General features: G+C 49.6%; 1 protein-coding gene across 1 annotated transcript in view; it reads left to right on the top strand.

Annotated features, from left to right (window-relative positions):
* The window catches only part of LOC134983973 (gastrula zinc finger protein XlCGF26.1-like), a 38282-nt gene extending 28802 nt beyond the window's left edge, over positions 1–9480 (top strand). The window contains exon 2 of the mRNA XM_063949619.1: positions 3471–9480. Coding sequence (XP_063805689.1) covers positions 3711–5201 — 1491 coding nt within the window. The 5' untranslated portion in view covers positions 3471–3710 and the 3' untranslated portion in view covers positions 5202–9480. The remainder of the gene's footprint in view (positions 1–3470) is intronic.
* The last annotated feature ends 8419 nt before the right edge of the window (positions 9481–17899 follow it).

Here is a 17899-nt window from a genome sequence, read left to right as displayed (position 1 = left end):
GATTGGATCACCAACGCTTTCTCCACAGGTAGAAATACCCTCTGCACTTCCGTGTCAAGAATCATCACCAGGAAGGGCAGTCTCCGTGTCAGCTCCAAATGTGACTTTGGAAGGTTCAGGATCCAGCCATGATCCTGGAGTAGTCGAGTTGAGAGAGCAATACTCTGTAACAGCCTCTCCCTGGAAGATGCTTTTATCAGGAGATCGTCCAGATATGGAATTATGTTCACTCCCTGCTTGCAGAGGAGTAGCATCATCATCTCTGCCATGACCTTGGTGAACACCCTCAGTGCTGGGGAGAAGCCAAATGGCAGTGCCTGGAACTGATAGTGACAGTCCAGCAGCGTAGATCTGAGATAACCCTGGTGAGGCGGCCAGATCGGAATGTGAAGGTATGCATCCTTGATATCCAGGGATACTAGGAATTCCTCCTCCTCCAGACCTGAGATCACCGCTCTCAGAGACTCCATCTTAAATTTGAATTCTCTCAAGTAGGGGTTCAGTGACTTTAGGTTTAATATCGGCCTTACCGAACCGTCCGGTTTCGGTACCACAAACAGGTTTGAGTAATAACCCTTGTGTTTTAGGTGAGGTGGAACTGGAACAATGACATTTGTTCATACCAATGTTTGAATGGCTTCATGTAGGATAGCACTTTCTGTCAGCGAAGCTGGTAAGCCTGATTTGAAGAATCTGTGAGGTGGGAGTTCTTGAAACTTCAGTCTGTACCACTGGGTAACAATATATTTTACCCAGGGGTCTAGGCATGATGACGCCCAGATGTGACTGAAATCTTTTAGTCTCGCTCCCACCTGCCCGATCTGCAGGCTGGGAGGTCCACCGCCATGCAGAATATTTTGAGGAAGCAGAACCTGGTTTCTGTTCCTGAGAACCTGTTGGTGCAGGTTTTCTGGATTTTCCCCGACCTCCTCTAAAGAAGGTGGGAGGAGGCTTGGATTTTTTAACCTTCGCGGTCCGAAAAGACTGCATTGTAGATGTAGGATAAGAATTCCTAGTCGGTCGTGCTGCTGAGGGTAGAAAGGTAGACTTACCCCAAGTTGCCGTGGAGATCCACGCATCCAATGCGTCCCCAAATAGAGCCTGTAAAGGGTAGGTTCTCCACACTTTTCTTGGATTCTGAGTCCATTGGCGTACCCAGAGTCCTCTGCGTGCCGAGACCGCCATGGAAGTAGCCCTTGCATTCAGCATGCCAAGGTCCTTCATGGCCTCCACCATGAAACCTGCAGAATCCTGTATGTGATGCAAAAACAATTCAATGTCACTCCTATCCATAGTATCTAAGTCCTCTAGTAACGTGCCTGACCACCTTACTATGGCTTTAGAAATCCATGCACAATAAATGGTGGGCCTTAAACCTACGCCAGTAGCTTAACAGGGTAGTTAGTACTGTTACTACACTCCCCCCTGTCTATAACACCCTGGTACCACAGAGGTATGCCGGAGGGCAGCGCTCCCTGTCAGCGTCTCTTTCCTATGATCTGCAGGGAGAAAATGGCGCTGGTGAGGGTTGGCACGCGGCTTCCCACACTAAGTTGTTTATACTGGCCTGAGGTGTTTGTTGCTAACAGCAGGGATTAGCCCCTGTTAGCCAAGTGACCAGTTTAGGGTGAATTGCGCTGGCCCGGGACGCCCCCCACGTGCCCACCCAGTGTGTTGCTGAGCGTGCCGGAGCGCAGCCTGTCAGAGCTGCGATCCCACCCTTATGCTGTCATTCCTGCCGGTGACCCGCTAACCGGGCCGCCGGCGCTGTACTCACCACTCTTCTTTCTTCTGGCTCTGTTAAGGAGTGGCGGCCATGCTGCGGGAGTGAGCGGTCGCCTCGTGGGCTTGCAATCAGCACCCTCAGGAGCTCAGTGTCCTGTCAGCGGAGTAGAGAACCATTAACTTCAAGGGTTGGATCCTACTCCCCACCTAAGTCCCACGAAGCAGGGGGGCTGTTGCCAGCAGCCTTCCTGTAACCTAACAAACTCAGAAAATAATAAAACTAGAAAAACTAGCTAGCTGTGACCGACTCCTCCGGGCACATTTTCTAAACTGAGTCTGGTAGGAGGGGCATAGAGGGTGGAGCCAGCCCACTCTATTAAACTCTTAAAGTACCCACGGCTCCTAGTGGACCCGTTTATACCCCATGGTACTAAATGGAACCCCAGCATCCTCTAGGACATAAGAGAAAATTGGCTTTTTCGCGGGTAAGAGCACTCCCGCGATTTGCCCTACTCAGTTGCAAATTCGCAAAAAATGGGATTACTCTGAAAATTGGTCCTAAAAGTGAAAAATTGGTAAATCTGTCCGTACCCCCTAAAGCTAAACTAACATCAGATAATGGTATTAAAGTTTATTATTGGTTATAATAAAAATATTTCTGGTACTTATAGGGTCAAATGGCTGATCTATGCATTTTTTTTTAAATTTAATAAAATGATGGAAAGCAAAATAAAATTTCAGCAAAGTTAAGTGCTAAAATTGAATACGGGGTACATAAAAATGGGTAAAAGTATATGTTTGGGTCATTTTAGCGAATTTGTTTTAAAAAAAAGGAAACAGACCGGTTACTCCCAACTGCAAGTCTAAAAACACTTGTCCCACTCGCAACGCACCCCAATATACGTGTCCCATACCTTGTTTCCCAATTTCATAATTTTGCACTTTTACACCCCAAACATTTTAATTATTGGCCAATTACACATAATTAAAAACTTCTATGTGCTTAATTAGTCATTCAGGGTGGTGTCCTAGGGGTTTAGAACCAAATCCTGACATTTTTTACTTAAAAAAGGAATTTCCCCCAAGTTTATCACCTGCTCAGAGTTGGTGTATTGATATTTGCGGTAAAATCACAGCAAAAATTTTTTGAATGGGCGCTTTTGTGAATTTACCGCAATTCGCTGATTGAATTCAGCCCTTTATGTGGAGGGCTCCATGGAGGAAATGTGTAGACACTGCAATGTCCATATAGGGTTACAGCAAATGGTTAGTAAGGTCAGTGAGGTGCCAGTTAGAGGACTAGAAGGGTGCAGAGAAATACAATGGTGAAGATGAGAGACGATGGGAACGTCTATTATACCCGTTTCAGACCGCCTGAGGCAGGTCGCATATGGGAGTCTGACACGGAGAGCTCCCAGTGTGCACCCCGCCGCCGCTGTCCGCAACCGGCATATTGACGTGGCAGGGGCGGCGCTTGGAGATCACATGATCTCCAAGCTCCGCCCGTACACAGAGAGTGAACAGGAAACCGGTCGCATTTACCCGGCTCCCATTTACACAGCGCTCATGTGCGTTTAACTCGTATTCATAGGTGGCGGTCTGAAAGGGGTATTAGTGTTCCAGCGGTGTTGTTAGTAAGGGTAACAGCAGATACAGGAGTTACAGGTGAGGGGAAGGCTGTGTGACTTTGCTGTGATGGAATATATTCATTAACATGAATGCTTTATGATTGCTTCTCCCAACAGATTTATCGGAGGTCAAAAACAAACCCGAAACATTTCCTTCACTGAGTGTTATAAATAGTCTGATCCAAAAGTCCTGATCCAAAATCACATAGTAAATATAAACCAGGAACAAGAAAGTGTGTGGAAAATAAAAAAAACAGGGATTCAATATCACAAAGACCCAGGTCTCTCAGATTCAGAACACATATCGACGGTGGAGATTCTGCTGACACAGAAACATACGTAGAAGATCTCACAGACATGTCTTCTCCTGAAGATGAAAATCTCCCAGGCTCTGATACAGAAAGGTCATGTGGAGATGAAAATCCCACAGATTCGGACACGGAATGGTCATACGAAGGCGGAAGTCCAACAGCATCAGATGGAGAGTCTTCTGAAGAAGGAAACCGCCAAAATGCTGATACCGAAAACACATCAGTAACTAAGCAGAGAAAGAGGACTGCAGCTAAAGCAAGACCGGGCACAGAGAGAGGATACGAGTGTCCTGACTGTGATGTAAGGTTTCCTAGCAACTCCGACCTTGTCAGACATAAGCAGAGGCACAGAGCTGGAGGTGCAAATAAGTGTAGTTACTGCGGGAAATGCTTTGATTCAAAAACAAAGCTGACTGCACATGAGCGATACCACAACAAAAAGATGAAATGCCCTGAATGTGGGAGATGTTTTCTCCGTAAGGCCCTTCTAATAAGACATCAGAGATCCCACACGGGAGAGAAGCCATTTCAGTGCTCTGAATGCAAAAAGTGTTTTCCCAGGAAATGCTCTCTAATCCGGCATGAGAGAAGCCACACGGGCGAGAAGCCTTACTCCTGTGCGGAATGTGGGAAACAGTTTACTAGTAATCAGACATTGGTGGAGCATGGACGAAGTCACACAGGAGAGAAGCCATTTCCATGTTCTGAGTGTGGGAAGTGTTTTACCAGTAAAAAATCCCTCACGAGACATCATGCATATCACACTGGGAGAAATCTGTTTTCATGTTCTGAGTGTGGAAAAACATTTAATCTTAGACCAAACCTTGACAGACATTTAAGAACACATACAGGTGAGAAGCCGTTTCCATGCTCTGAGTGTGAGGAGCGATTTTCCAGCCGTCCTCAGCTTTTAGTACATCAAGCAGTTCATACTGGTAACACAATTATATGCTCAGAATGTGGGAAATCATTCCCTTCTCGGTCAAATCTTCGTGTTCACAGAAAAACTCACACAGGCGAGAAGCCGTATTCATGCTCTGAATGTGGAAAGTCCTTCAGTATGACATCAAATCTCATTCGGCATGAGAGGTCTCACACTGGAGAGAAACCATTTGAGTGTTCGGAGTGCAACAAGGCTTTCCAATTTATGTCCCATCTTAACCGGCATAAAAAGACCCACACTGGTGAGAAACCGTACTCATGTCCTGAGTGTGGGAAATGTTTTACAGACAACTCAACTCTACGTCGTCACAAATTAATCCACACTGGAGAGAAACCGGTTTCTTGTTCTGAGTGTGGAAAATGCTTCCACGATCAGAGAGGTTTACGTCAGCACCAGAAAACGCACATAGGGCACAAACCTTACTTGTGTTTAGAGTGTGGGAATTATTTTGCCAATAAATTCAATCTTCAGTTACACCAAACACTTCACACAGGGGAAAAGCCGTTCCCATGTTCTGAGTGTGGTCAAAGTTTCCGACTGAATTGCTTTCTCAAGGCTCACATGAAGACTCACTCTGGAGAAGAGGTTGAGTGATCTTGTTAATGGTGGGACTTTCTTTATTGAAGTGAATAGAGATACATGTGACCAGTGTAATGAATAAAATCAGCTTACACTTTATGTATTCTTAGAAGCAGAGTAATACTTAGCTACATATACTATTCAGACAATACATCTCATTCAGCTTTGTTTAATAAGGTGTGGTTCCCAGCGAGCCTTAGCTGTCTTCTGACATCTGGCTAGTCACACAATAAACATCAGCTATATACTGCAGTCTGAAGTCCTGCGAGGCTGAGGCTATTGTATTCCCCGTATTTAACATGGAATCTGGGTAATTTTCTCCCCATATTAGGTTAAAATCTGCAGAAGTAGATGTTTCTGTATTGAGCCTTGTTGAATTATTACCATGAATTTAGATGAAAAGATTCCCAAAAATCTGCGCGTATTAGACACCCCATAGACTTACCTGGTGATGTGATGTTCATGTCTAAAATTCAGGTGGTCACCAGAGAAACATTCTCTGCATCTGCCGAACCACCAGATGTTCTACTTGTTGGGCCACATTGGATACTGTAGCTGTCCAGAGAGGCAGGTTTGGGCTGAGTGTGGCCAGCTTATCTTTGCTCTGAGAACATCATCCAGGTCACCAGAATCTTATTACTCTCTAATTTCAGAGACAGGAATAAGATTCTGCCATTGTCCCAGGAAAAGAAGAAGCCTCATCTGAAAACACCCAGGGGTTTCTGGCTCTCTGATTATTTGGATAATGTATAGACTTACAGATCAAGATGTCAACAGTCACAGTGGTCTGTTCCAGGCTACATGATTATAGCCCAACAAATGACATGCTATTTTCAATCAGATGAAGGACTTAATACACTGACCAAGGTTATCACCCGGCCTCTTCAGAAGAAGCTTCATCCAGGCTCTATACTCTTTTTTTTTTTTTTCCCCCAATATATATTTTATTGAGGTTTGCAAAGTACAGAGAAAGAAAAAGGAAGTAGCAAAAAATAGCATGGGGTCCAGTCAATACACCAATCCCAGTTACACCATAGATTAACCATAAGCAAAAATGGTGGAGCCCGAGGTAAAACCTCACATTTTCCATTTTCTGATACAACATACCAAAATTGTGGACAATAAAATTATAAAAATCGTATAAAAATTACTTTGCAGTATAAACAATCGCCCATCAGATATAAGAATAGAACAAAAATACAAACAGTATAACATTCTAATGTGTCCTCGTCAGGGAACACAAAAAAACAACAACCCGTAAACAAACAGAAAAATTAAAATAAAATAAAATAGTACCTGCCTAGGCTAAGGGACCGCCGACCCATCCATGGAGACATCATCAGAGCCAGAGAAAATATGAGGTTGACGGAGAAACAGAAAACGGGATGAGAAGAGGGGTGTATACGGCAACGGTGGGTAGTGGAGACCAGTGCGTGAAAGGGATAAGAAGTTGATAAGAAGAAGGGGGAAAGATGGGAGAGCAGAGGGAGCGAGGTGGCTATGGGAGAGAGATCGGGGGGTCATCAGTCAGGAGTTGTAGGCCATACCATGCGGTGCAGCTGAAACACTGCTGAATAGCTAATTTTGTCAGAGTAGGTAGCTTGTGTATGAATCGACCCCAGCATTGAAATAGTGCAGGAGTCAGTATTTCCTTATTGAGAGATGTTTCCAACCAGTCCATTGTGAACAGGAAAAGGAGCCTAGAGGTCACTAAAGGTAATGTGGGACGTGAGTCGTGGATCCATTGTTGAAGTATAGCTTTCCTGCCTACCGCTGAGAGAATCACTACCAGTTTCGCATCCTGGGAAGGGAGATCGGTCTGAACACGAATATGTCCAGGCTCTATACTCTTGTTCCTTCACTTATTTTAGAAATACATGGCAAGATCATATTATAGTGTCCATTTCTTAGTAAAATGACCACTGATACTTATCGGATACTGGTGCCATTAGTAGAGTCAGAATATAATGGGCCTCAATGGTTTTGGTGGGTCACTGCTACACCACCTGATTACTATACCTTGCCCTTTCTCCTTCTCTTGCAGCCATGTGTCCAACTGCTCCTCTGCCACCCCACCTGATTTACCCAATTCAACTTCAAACTTAATATGACCAAATGTAAGCTAGCTATCTCCCCCTCAAAGTTGATTACACAATCTTCCTGCTCCCCCCACCACACACTTTTTTTCCCCATAAAAACATTGTTGTTGACTATTGATGGGCAGATATCCTAGATCAGTGGTTCTCAAACTCGGTCCTCAGGACCCCACACAGTGCATGTGTTGCAGGTAACCCAGCAAGTGCACAGGCATATTAATTACTCACTGACACATTTTAAAAGGTCTGCAGGTGGAGCTAGTTATGTCACTTGTGATTCTGTGAGACCTGCAAAACATGCACCGCGTGGGGTCCTGAGGACCGAGTTTGAGAACCTGTGTCCTAGATGGACAGAGCGGCGGCTCATGTAAGGGCTTTGACGGGAGGTTCTTCCAGCTGCTCAAGACCTGGAGGTGTTCCAGAGCTATAGCATTTCTCTTCTCCATCAGTGAAAATTGCCTGTTGGACTTCCAGTGATAAGTAGCCGCCCCTGTGACTGCATTGTCCCCTTTCCTCAGCAGTACTAATTTACTTACTGTAGGGTTTTGTTTTTTTACATTATCTTAAGTCAGATCCTTTTTGACTTTTTTGATACTACTTCGTACATGAGCTTGGCACTACCTGTTGAGCTAGGCGCACTACAAAGCTTTTTACCAATCAATTGAGAGAAGGCCAGGCTATTGCAGACTTTGTCTTGTGAGTGCAACATTTTTAGACTAATAATACTAATAATAGTTTTATTTAAAATAGCGCTCTTTCTCCAACAGGACTCAAGGCGCTTTACAGACATCAAAAACAATGTAATACAGCAATAGAGGAAGCCACACAGACCTAAAAAGTAAACCTAGATCGCACAGAAAGCATAATGCAGTATTTGGTGTAGGAATTTTGGGTAATAACTTCCACAAGTTGTGTTTTTCACCCTTACAAGGCACCAGGTGAGTCAGCCATCTTGGGTGCACTGTGTAGGATTACCCTGGGTGAAACAGTCTACACCTAGAAGAGATGGTACAAAATGGGGTAGTTGCAGCATCCTAACGCTCAGAACAGGGTCAACAAAAGTCAGGTCCATGTATTTTTCATCCCATCCACAAGCGACCCAGATGAGGCAGCCATGTTGGGTGCACTACGAAGGATACACTGTGGAAGGCGAGTCAAACAACGGCCCAATGCATACATGGGAAAACTGATACTTGTGCTTATAACAGCTTCCTAAAATGCTTCCTATGTAATGTAATCACTGCTATGCTATAAAAGCACAGATCACTTAAACCCAATGAAAGGAGTAATTGATCAAAACACCTAGTAATACTCCAGTACAAGCAGGTGAGATAGTCTGTGACAGCAATCTGAATACATATGCCTAGTAATACTTCAGTACGAGCAGGTGAGATAGTCTGCAATAGTGATCTGAATACGTTTACTTGTTGATGAGAAGGAGAGAGGAGGAATCAATTCAGAATCGATAACAGATGAAGATATAACTAATCAGTTGAAGATCTAATTAATAACACGTTACTATTGACTTTAAACTGGCCCTTTATAACTAGACACTTCATATACTAGACACCCTAGCATCCTAAAGGACTGGCGTCCTAACCTATACTCAGCCACTGACAAGGTTCCGTACACATTCATATGACTGATCATAGAGGACAATAAACTACTTATCCACCTGCCTCCCTTTCTCCATCACTTAGAGGGCCTTTTAGTGCATATGTATTGCTAATGCTTGTCCATTTACTCCTTGTGCTCTTATGTTGTCATGAAGCACCAATATGTTCCTTGGTTTCCCCCGTTAGTTTGCTTGATAAGAAATGTTTGGAAAAAGTGATAATCTGAAGCATTCTATTTTAGCGTTACCATGTTTATGCCGCTATTTTTGGGTCATTGACCTATATGCTTGATGCTCATATTAATTCTTGCTGTCTTTTTGTCTTCAACCCTGGCATCTTGATTGAACGTGCCTTTTTATTTATTTCTGTTTGTTTTTTGTAATACTATATCATCTGTTCTGTGCTCCAGCATTAACACATAGCATTAAAGAAATGTTGCTGTTATATTACTTCTGTTTTCTACTGTTACCAGTGGTTCCCCATTACCTGCTTGTGTACTCACCTTCTATTACTGTTGCTGCTATTGCCACACCATTTATTTCTTTTGTGAAAAAAAAATTAATAAAACGTATTTACCATTGACCTACTCTGTCATTGAGCTCTGACGTAGAACCTTCACTAACAGATAGGAGGAAGTGTTGGACTTGCTGGATGTGTCGTCTGTTTAGCAACTCATCATCATCATCGGATCGGGGGTGACCTCCTTAATTATATATCATTATGGCCCAGATTTATCAAGTCCGTAGTCCGGTAGTGGGAAGCTGCGGCACTGATGACTATATTCTATATCTATTACGGTTATCACTGACACATTACTCAGCTCCACTACTACTGTGCACTGTACTGGCCATTACTACTGCTGTTACCCTTGTATTGGGCATCACAAATATTCCTGACTTATCGCTTGGCGTTACTACAGGACACAGTGCTACTGTTGGGTGAAGCGGCACCTGGTACTGTGACACCAGCTGAGGCGTAGCAATCACTTGCAGTAAGCAATGGCGATCTGCAGGGCCTGATTCTGGGTCAGACGCAATGCAAATAATTGTGCAAATTATCAATGATTTTCAAGTGCACATGTGTATAAGCAGCTAAAACTTCACACAGGGCCTGGGTCCCATGGGGTGTGCATACAGAGTCACACAGGGCCTGGGTCCCACGGGGTGTGCATACAGAGTCACACAGGGCCTGGGTCCCACGGGGTGTGCATACAGAGTCACACAGGGCCTGGGTCCCACGGGGTGTGCATACAGAGTCACACAGGGCCTGGGTCCCACGGGGTGAGTATACAGAGTCACACAGGGCCTGGGTCCCACGGGGTGTGCATACAGAGTAACACAGGGCCTGGGTCCCATGGGGTGTGCATACAGAGTAACACAGGGCCTGGGTCCCATGGGGTGTGCATACAGAGTCACACAGGGCCTGGGTCCCACGGGGTGTGCATACAGAGTCACACAGGCCCTGGGTCCCACGGGGTGTGCATACAGAGTCACACAGGGCCTGGGTCCCATGGGGTGTGCATACAGAGTCACACAGGGCCTGGGTCCCACGGGGTGTGCATACAGAGTCACACAGGGCCTGGGTCCCACGGGGTGTGCAAACAGAGTCACACAGGGCCTGGGTCCCACGGGGTGTGCAAACAGAGTCACACAGGGCCTGTTTCCCATGGGGTGTGCATACAGAGTCACACAGGGCCTGGGTCCCACGGGGTGTGCATACAGAGTCACACAGGGCCTGGGTCCCATGGAGTGTGCATACAGAGTCGCATGGGGACTGCGTCCCACGGGGTGTGTATACAGAGTCACACAGGCCCTGGGTCCCACGGGGTGTGCATACAGAGTCACACAGGGCCTGGGTCCCATGGGGTGTGCATACAGAGTCACACAGGGCCTGGGTCCCACGGGGTGTGCATACAGAGTCACACAGGGCCTGGGTCCCACGGGGTGTGCAAACAGAGTCACACAGGGCCTGGGTCCCACGGGGTGTGCAAACAGAGTCACACAGGGCCTGTTTCCCATGGGGTGTGCATACAGAGTCACACAGGGCCTGGGTCCCACGGGGTGTGCATACAGAGTCACACAGGGCCTGGGTCCCATGGAGTGTGCATACAGAGTCGCACGGGGACTGCGTCCCACGGGGTGTGTATACAGAGTTGCACAGGGACTGCATCCCAAGGGGTGTGCATACAGTCTCCGCTGTCCGGACTGCGCCACTTAAACAGAGCATCAACACACACACAAAATGCAGTGTCAACACCCAGTTCCTGCCCCCCTCCAAGGTTTAGGACTTTGTACATGACGTACCGGCGTACGCACATGCGCAGATGTATATAAATCGCTTCATAGTGATTTTCGCACATCAGTGACGGGGTCTGAATTAGGCGCTAAGTTGCAAATGTAAAAAAGTAAAACACGTCATAGTACACTTGGTCTTCCCAATCTATTCAATCTGCCTTTAGCTTTTTGTAAGATCAAGGGTGAGAGTATATCTGCCAGAGCCCAGCTGATCATGAGGTTTATCTACCAGTGGCATAGAAGATACATTAAACATGGAAACCAGGGTTTCTTGTTGAAGTCTACACAAAGGCGGATACTACCGTCAGCTTTAGGAACACATATTATAAAATATTGTATATATAAAACATTATACAGGTTGAGTCTCCTATATACAGGTGGAACTCAGAAAATTAGAATATTGTGCAATAGTTAATTTATTTCAGTAATTCAACTTAAAAGGTGAAACTAATATATTATATAGAGACTCATTCCATGCAAAATGAGATATTTCAAGTCTTTATTTGTTATAAATCTGATTGTGGCTTACAGCTTAAGAAACCAAACCAACAGTTAGTAAATTTACCCCCTTATTTTTTTTAAATATTTCCTTGGATTTACCCAGATGTGCATGTTTTATGGTAGGCCTATACAGGTTGTGTCTCCCATATCCAAAATTTCAAAATACAGATGGAAAGCGAAATGACTGCATAGGAATAGAGAGAGTTAAACCTCCTGTGAGGGGTGGACCTAACTGTGAGGAAAAGTACAGCACATGTTAGAGAGGGGAGGGTTCAGTATATATATAGGGACTGCTAGGCCAGCTTGGTCTCTCTTGCTGCTGAATTGCCTCTGGTGAGTGCTGCATTGCAGAATCACTAGACTTTTAGCTAGTTTTACTTTAGCTTTGCATTGCACTGTTTTCTCTTTTACCCTCTCGCCCTCGCTGTGCCGCCGGGACCCCAGCTCGCTACCGCTCATCAGGCGGTGGGGCTGGGCCCGAGGATGGGCTGGCTGGCCCTGCTGCCGGCTACCCATCTTCCGGGGCCGATGCGGGCGCCAGTGCGGCCGTGGCTCGGCGGACTCGGTCTTCCTTGCCGCTGGTTTCCGGTCCGGTGTTACCAGCCGGGCGCGGGCGACGGGGAGGGCTGGGGGCACGGGCAGGACGCCCGGAGGTGCCCGGGCTTCGGCCCTCACCTCCGGGTGCAGTGTTCGCGGCTCCGGTGCTGGTTTCGGGACGCTGCCGGTTCGCCTCCCCTCTGTTCCCCCTTGTCGTGGCCGCGAGGTGGTGCCGGGCGAGGGGGGCGGAGCGGGCAGACGGCGGCGGCGAGTCGGACGAGGCCTGTCGCGGGGTCTCGTCCGACGATCCTCTCAGCGGGGCCCAGTAGTGGAGGGTTAGTGGCGGTAAGCGGCGGGCCGCGCACACAGGGTGCGCGCACGCCCGCGCTCTCAACAGGTGGCGCCGTTCGCGCACGTGGGCGCGCAGCAGCGCCACTGGTATCCTCATCTCCCCTGCTGCCTCCCTTGCAGCCGGAGCCCGGCGGGGAGCGGCGGCGGGGGGGACGTAACGGGGGCGAGCAAGGCAGCATGGAGCCCCGCCGAGGCGCCCTCCCTGCGGAGGGAGGGCGCGCGCGGGGGGGCCGATAGCGGCAGGAGCAGCGCTAGCTACGAGCAGCAGGCACAAGTTGGGGGCAATGACTGGTGGGGGACCGCGCCGCTTGTGGTCAGGGGCGCCAGCGGTTCCCCAGGGGGCCAGTCGGAGCTTTGGCCATCAAGCCCCGTGTTGGCGCCTGCCGGGTGCCGGGCAAGGAGGCGCGCGCCGGCATCTGCGGGGGCTCCCGCGGGTGCCGGCAGTGACTTTTGGGGGGGTCAGGACCCCTCCGGAGAGTTGGCGTCGGCCCTGTCAACGGGGTGGTGGCGGCATTGGGCCCGCTGGCCGCTGCCGCATCCCCGGGGGCGGCAAGGCGTTCCGGCACGCGCGCGGTAGTGGGCATGTCCGGTGCGCGGCCGGGGTCGGCGGCTCAGCGAATTGCTTGCGCTTGCCGTGATCCGGGGGCGGCCGCGGCGCAGCTGGGACACCGTCCCGTGCGGGACGAGCGGGGGCGCAAGGTGGGGACACCTTCGCCCCAGAGTGCTAGGCATGCGCCCCGAGTAGTTTCTGCGTCCTTTGCTCCGTCTTCTTCTTCAGGTGATCGCGGTGAAGTTGAGGTGGTTGGGAGCGACGAGGAGGATTTCGCAGTTTCCACACCGGAGGATTCCCAGTCCACGTAGTCGACAGCATTAGGTGAGGTTGAGCAGTCGGTGTCTGGCTCTAGCACGCGCTCCAGTTCTCTCAGTTCTTCCTCTTCTTCTTCCCTGTCGTCGCCGGCATCCGAAGTCAGTAGCACAACTAGGGCGAAAAAGCGCGCAACAAAATACGCCAAGAGGGCGGCGGGGCAGCAGGAGAGGTGGAAAAGACGTAAGCGGCTTAGCGAGGACGCTCGCAGGGCCAAGAAGCGTCGCGATTTGCCTGGGGTAGTCCACTGCGATTAGACTGCCGTGCTGCGGGGGTTGCGGGATAGCTGCCGTAGGAAGATCTGCAGGGGTGATTACGTTGATATGTTCGTCCTGACGAAGGACGCAAAGAAGGACTATAAGTCAGCGGCAGCTAAGAAGGGCATCGGAGCTGAGGCTTCCATACCTTCGACAACTGGCTGGCCGGTTTTTGCGTCTTTGCGGCTTGTTACCTAGAAGATAGGCCTGACGAACATATGAACGTCATTAGATACCTGCACTTAATACACGATATGCAGCGCACATCATCAGGCATCGAATGGCGGATATATGACGAGAAATTCCGGGAGAAACAGGACTGCTTGCTGGTGATTGACTTTGGTTGCAAGGATGTGGAAGTCTGGCTCCAGGTCACCCGGACTTCTCAACCCGCTAGGGAGCCCCGGAATCCGGGGGCGGACGAGCACCGCGCAGGATCGTCCGCCCAAGGGACCGGCGCGGACGGCGGATCGGGCAAGACAGGTAGATTGGCCGTCCGTGGGGGGGGGGAGGCCGCCGCGAAGGGGAAGTGCTTCGCATTTAACAATGCGTCCTGTTCCTTCGGCAAGCAGTGTCGGTTTCGACATTTGTGCTTGCAATGTGGCGGCTCCCACCCAGCCTCTACCTGTTTTAAAGGCAGTTGCCAGGCTGTGCGGGGTAACCAAAGTTACGCAAGACCCGGCGCGAGCGCTCTGCAGGGCACCAACGCCAATTAATTTGGATTGGTATCCAAATAGTGCAGATGCTCAATTTTTGTTTCAGGGTTTTCAGTTTGGTTTTCGCTTGCCTGTTGTGAGCGAGGTATCGGTCCGGGCTCACCGGAACCTCCAGTCTGCTCGCACCTTGCCGTCGGTTCTGTGCGAGAAAGTGGATAAGGAGGTACGGCTGGGTAGGATGGAGGGCCCGTTTAGCTCACCCCCGGTGGATGACTTGGTCATCTCCCCAGTGGGGGTAGTCCCCAAGAAGACTCCAGGTGCCTTTCGGCTCATTCAGCATCTTTCTTACCCGTCAGGGTCATCGGTCAACGACACGATACCACCGGCTCATTGCTCGGTGGTGTACCAGTCGTTTGATGAGGCGCTAGAGTTGGTCCGTAGTTACGGCCCTGGGGCCCTGATGGCTAAGATCGATGTGGAATCCGCGTTTCGGTTGCTCCCGTTGCATCCAGACTCATTCCGTTTTATGGGTTTTCGGATCGGAGCGGAGTATTTCATCGACAAATGTTTGCCGATGGGATGTTCCGTTTCCTGCTCGTTTTTTGAACGGTTTAGCATATTTTTACATTGGTGTGCGGAGTCTTCGTCAGGGGGTCATGGAGTTGCGCATTACCTCGATGATTTCCTGTGTGTGGGTCCAGCGAATTCGCCACGCTGCAGCGACTTGCTGTTCAGCATCCGAGCTCTGTTTTTTCACTTTGGCGTTCCTGTGGCCGAGGATAAAACGGAGGGGCCGGTTTCCCGTTTGTCATTCTTGGGGATCGAAATCGACACGGTAGCGGGATCGTGTCGCCTGCCTCAGGCCAAGGTTGCGAAGCTCCACGAGGCTATCTGCCAGTTCGTAAGGTCGCGCAAAGTCACGCTGCGGCAGGCGCAGTCCTTGCTGGGCCTTTTGAACTTTGCTTGTCGGGTAATCCCGATGGGCAGGGTGTTCTGCCGGAAGCTGGAGAGGGCAACTGCGGGGTGTGCCAGGCCGCATCATTTCATTCGCTTGTCTTCCGAGATTAAGAGGGATTTGGCCGTATGGGCCTCGTTCCTGGGGGACTTCAACGGGGTGCATATCTGGCAGGCCCCAACGGTCGACAGCGCTCGGCTGCAGCTGTTTACCGACGCGGCGGGTTCCTCTGGGTTCGGTTGCTACCTTGAGGGATCTTGGGACGTAGCCTCGTGGCCGGAGGAATGGCATCGCGAGGGTTTAACTAAGGACCTTTTGCTGCTGGAGCTTTTCCCCATTATGGTGGCGCTGGAGGTTTGGGGCGATCGTCTGGCTCATCGCAGCATCTTGTTTAGATGTGACAATCTGGGCGTGGTGCATGCGATCAATAACCAGAGGGCGAAGGCGCTGGTGGTTCTGAGGGTGCTGGGGCGGTTGCTGCTCACATGCTTACATAAGAATGTATGGTTCCGCGTGCAGCATGTGCCTGGTCTGGAGAACGGAATTGCCGACGCGTTGTCCAGAGGTCAGTGGGAGAGATTTCGTTTGTTGGCACTAGAGGCCGATGAGCAGGGGTTTCAATGTCCCGGTTATGTCTGGCAGGTGATCGGACCGGACTGGAGGGTCTAGCGATGCGGTCAGTGGCTCCGAACACGCTCAAGGCTTACGGACAAGCTTGGAGCGAGTGGGAGGAGTTTGTCCGAGGACGAAGTCAAGCAGGTAAGAGCGGGCATCGGATGATGCTTTCTTTTATTTGGCAGCTGTTTGTTACGGGTAGGTCCAGAGCGGTGGTGTCCCGGTACTTAGCCGGAATTTCGTTCTTTAATAAAATCAAAGGTGTCCCTGACGTGACTAAGAGCGGGCTTCTGCTTAAGGCGATGAAGGGGTGGGCACGCATGGCGCCAATGCCGCCTGATAGGCGGCGGCCCATCGATGCGGCCTTGCTACCGGCTGACATCAAGGCGGTTGGCGGTATCGCGTCGTCTATTTTTGAATCGCTTCTGTTCCGGTTGGCGTTCTCCATGGCTTACCACGGAGCCTTTCGGGTTTCGGAGCTGGTAGCGCCATCTAAGCGGGCAGATTCGCGCATGCTTCTCGAGGACGTGGTAGTGGGTGAGAGGTCCTTGCTGTGCAGATTGCGTTGCTCTAAGACGGACCAAGTAGGTAGAGGTCGATGGGTCACCTTGGTTTCGTCGCTGGAGGAGAGCATTTGCCCGGTGAGGTTGGCATCGAAATATGCGGCAGTTCGGCCCGGTGGGCGGGGGTCGTGGTTGCTGCATTATGACGGTCTGCCCTTGACGAAATATCAGTTTTGTTGGATGCTGGGTCGCTGTCTGGCGAGCTTGGGCTTCCACCCGCTGCTTTCGGGACACATTCCTTCCGCATCGGGGCTGTGACGGCAGGGCTTTCCGTGGCGGAAATCCAGGCCGTGGGGCGATGGAAGTCGTCGAGTTACAGACGATATATTCGCCCCGTTACATGATTTGTTTGTTTGACTAACGGTTCTGTTTAACTGTAGTTGTATAAGTTCATGTCGTAAAGTTCAGAACGTCCTTGTGTAGTGTGTCTGTTTGTCTCCCCTGTTTATCCTACTCAGGGATTAGCTACTCGCAGCTGCTGACAGTGGGGGTCTGGAGTTCTTTTGCGATTTTTTGCCTGACTTGACGGACTGAATTCTAATCTACAATTCGGCTGATCAGTTCAAATCAAAGTCCCTCAGCAGGTTTTTACGCTTTCACCTCCAGCTGAGTTCTTACATGTTTGTTCCCATTTTATACCCCCCCCCCCCCCCCCGTTTATTTTCCTTATATTATTTTGCTTTTTCCCGTTGTGTGTTTATGTTCTGCTTCAATTGGCTGGAAGCTTGTGCAGATCGGCTAGGCCGTGACTTCTGCAAGACACGAAAACCCCATTTTTTCTTTTGGCAGATCCTTCAGGTTAATGCGTTTGATAAACTCTGCTTTAGATTCTTATTAACCGATTTTTTACCCCTTTCCTTCTCTTCAGGTTGGGTAGAAGATGATTTGGCAATCTGGGTGGTTGGCCACTCTTATGTGTATTGGGCAGCCAGGTTTTTGGCCTCGGAGGGGGCACAGATGTTTCCTAGGGCTCATGGCGTTCGTTGGCTTGGTTGGCGGGGGATGATGTGGAAAGATCTGAAGAATAGATTGGTCAGTCAGGTCAGCGAGCATGGAGTCCCTAGGGTTCTGGTTGTCCATTTAGGTGGCAACGACCTGGGGAAGAGGACATCTTTGGAGCTGCGGTGGGCCATGATGAAGGATCTGGCCAGTGTGGCCGCAGCGTGGACCAATTGTGTCTTGGTGTTCTCTATGATGGTGCCAAGGTTGAGGTGGCGAGGTGTGGCGGACGGTCGCCTGATTGATGAGGCCAGGCAAAAGGTGAATGGGGCGGTGGCGAAGTGGGTGTTGACCCACGGAGGCAAAGTGGTTCGCCACCCTAGGATTCGGTTTCGTGACAGTCACCTTTTTCGGCCTGATGGTGTGCATCTGTCCAATGAGGGGATGATGCTTTTCCTGGAGGATCTG

Source organism: Pseudophryne corroboree (genome assembly GCF_028390025.1).
Source record: "Pseudophryne corroboree isolate aPseCor3 chromosome 3 unlocalized genomic scaffold, aPseCor3.hap2 SUPER_3_unloc_3, whole genome shotgun sequence".
NCBI lineage: Eukaryota > Metazoa > Chordata > Amphibia > Anura > Myobatrachidae > Pseudophryne > Pseudophryne corroboree.
This window is presented reverse-complemented; position numbering and strand designations above follow the sequence as displayed.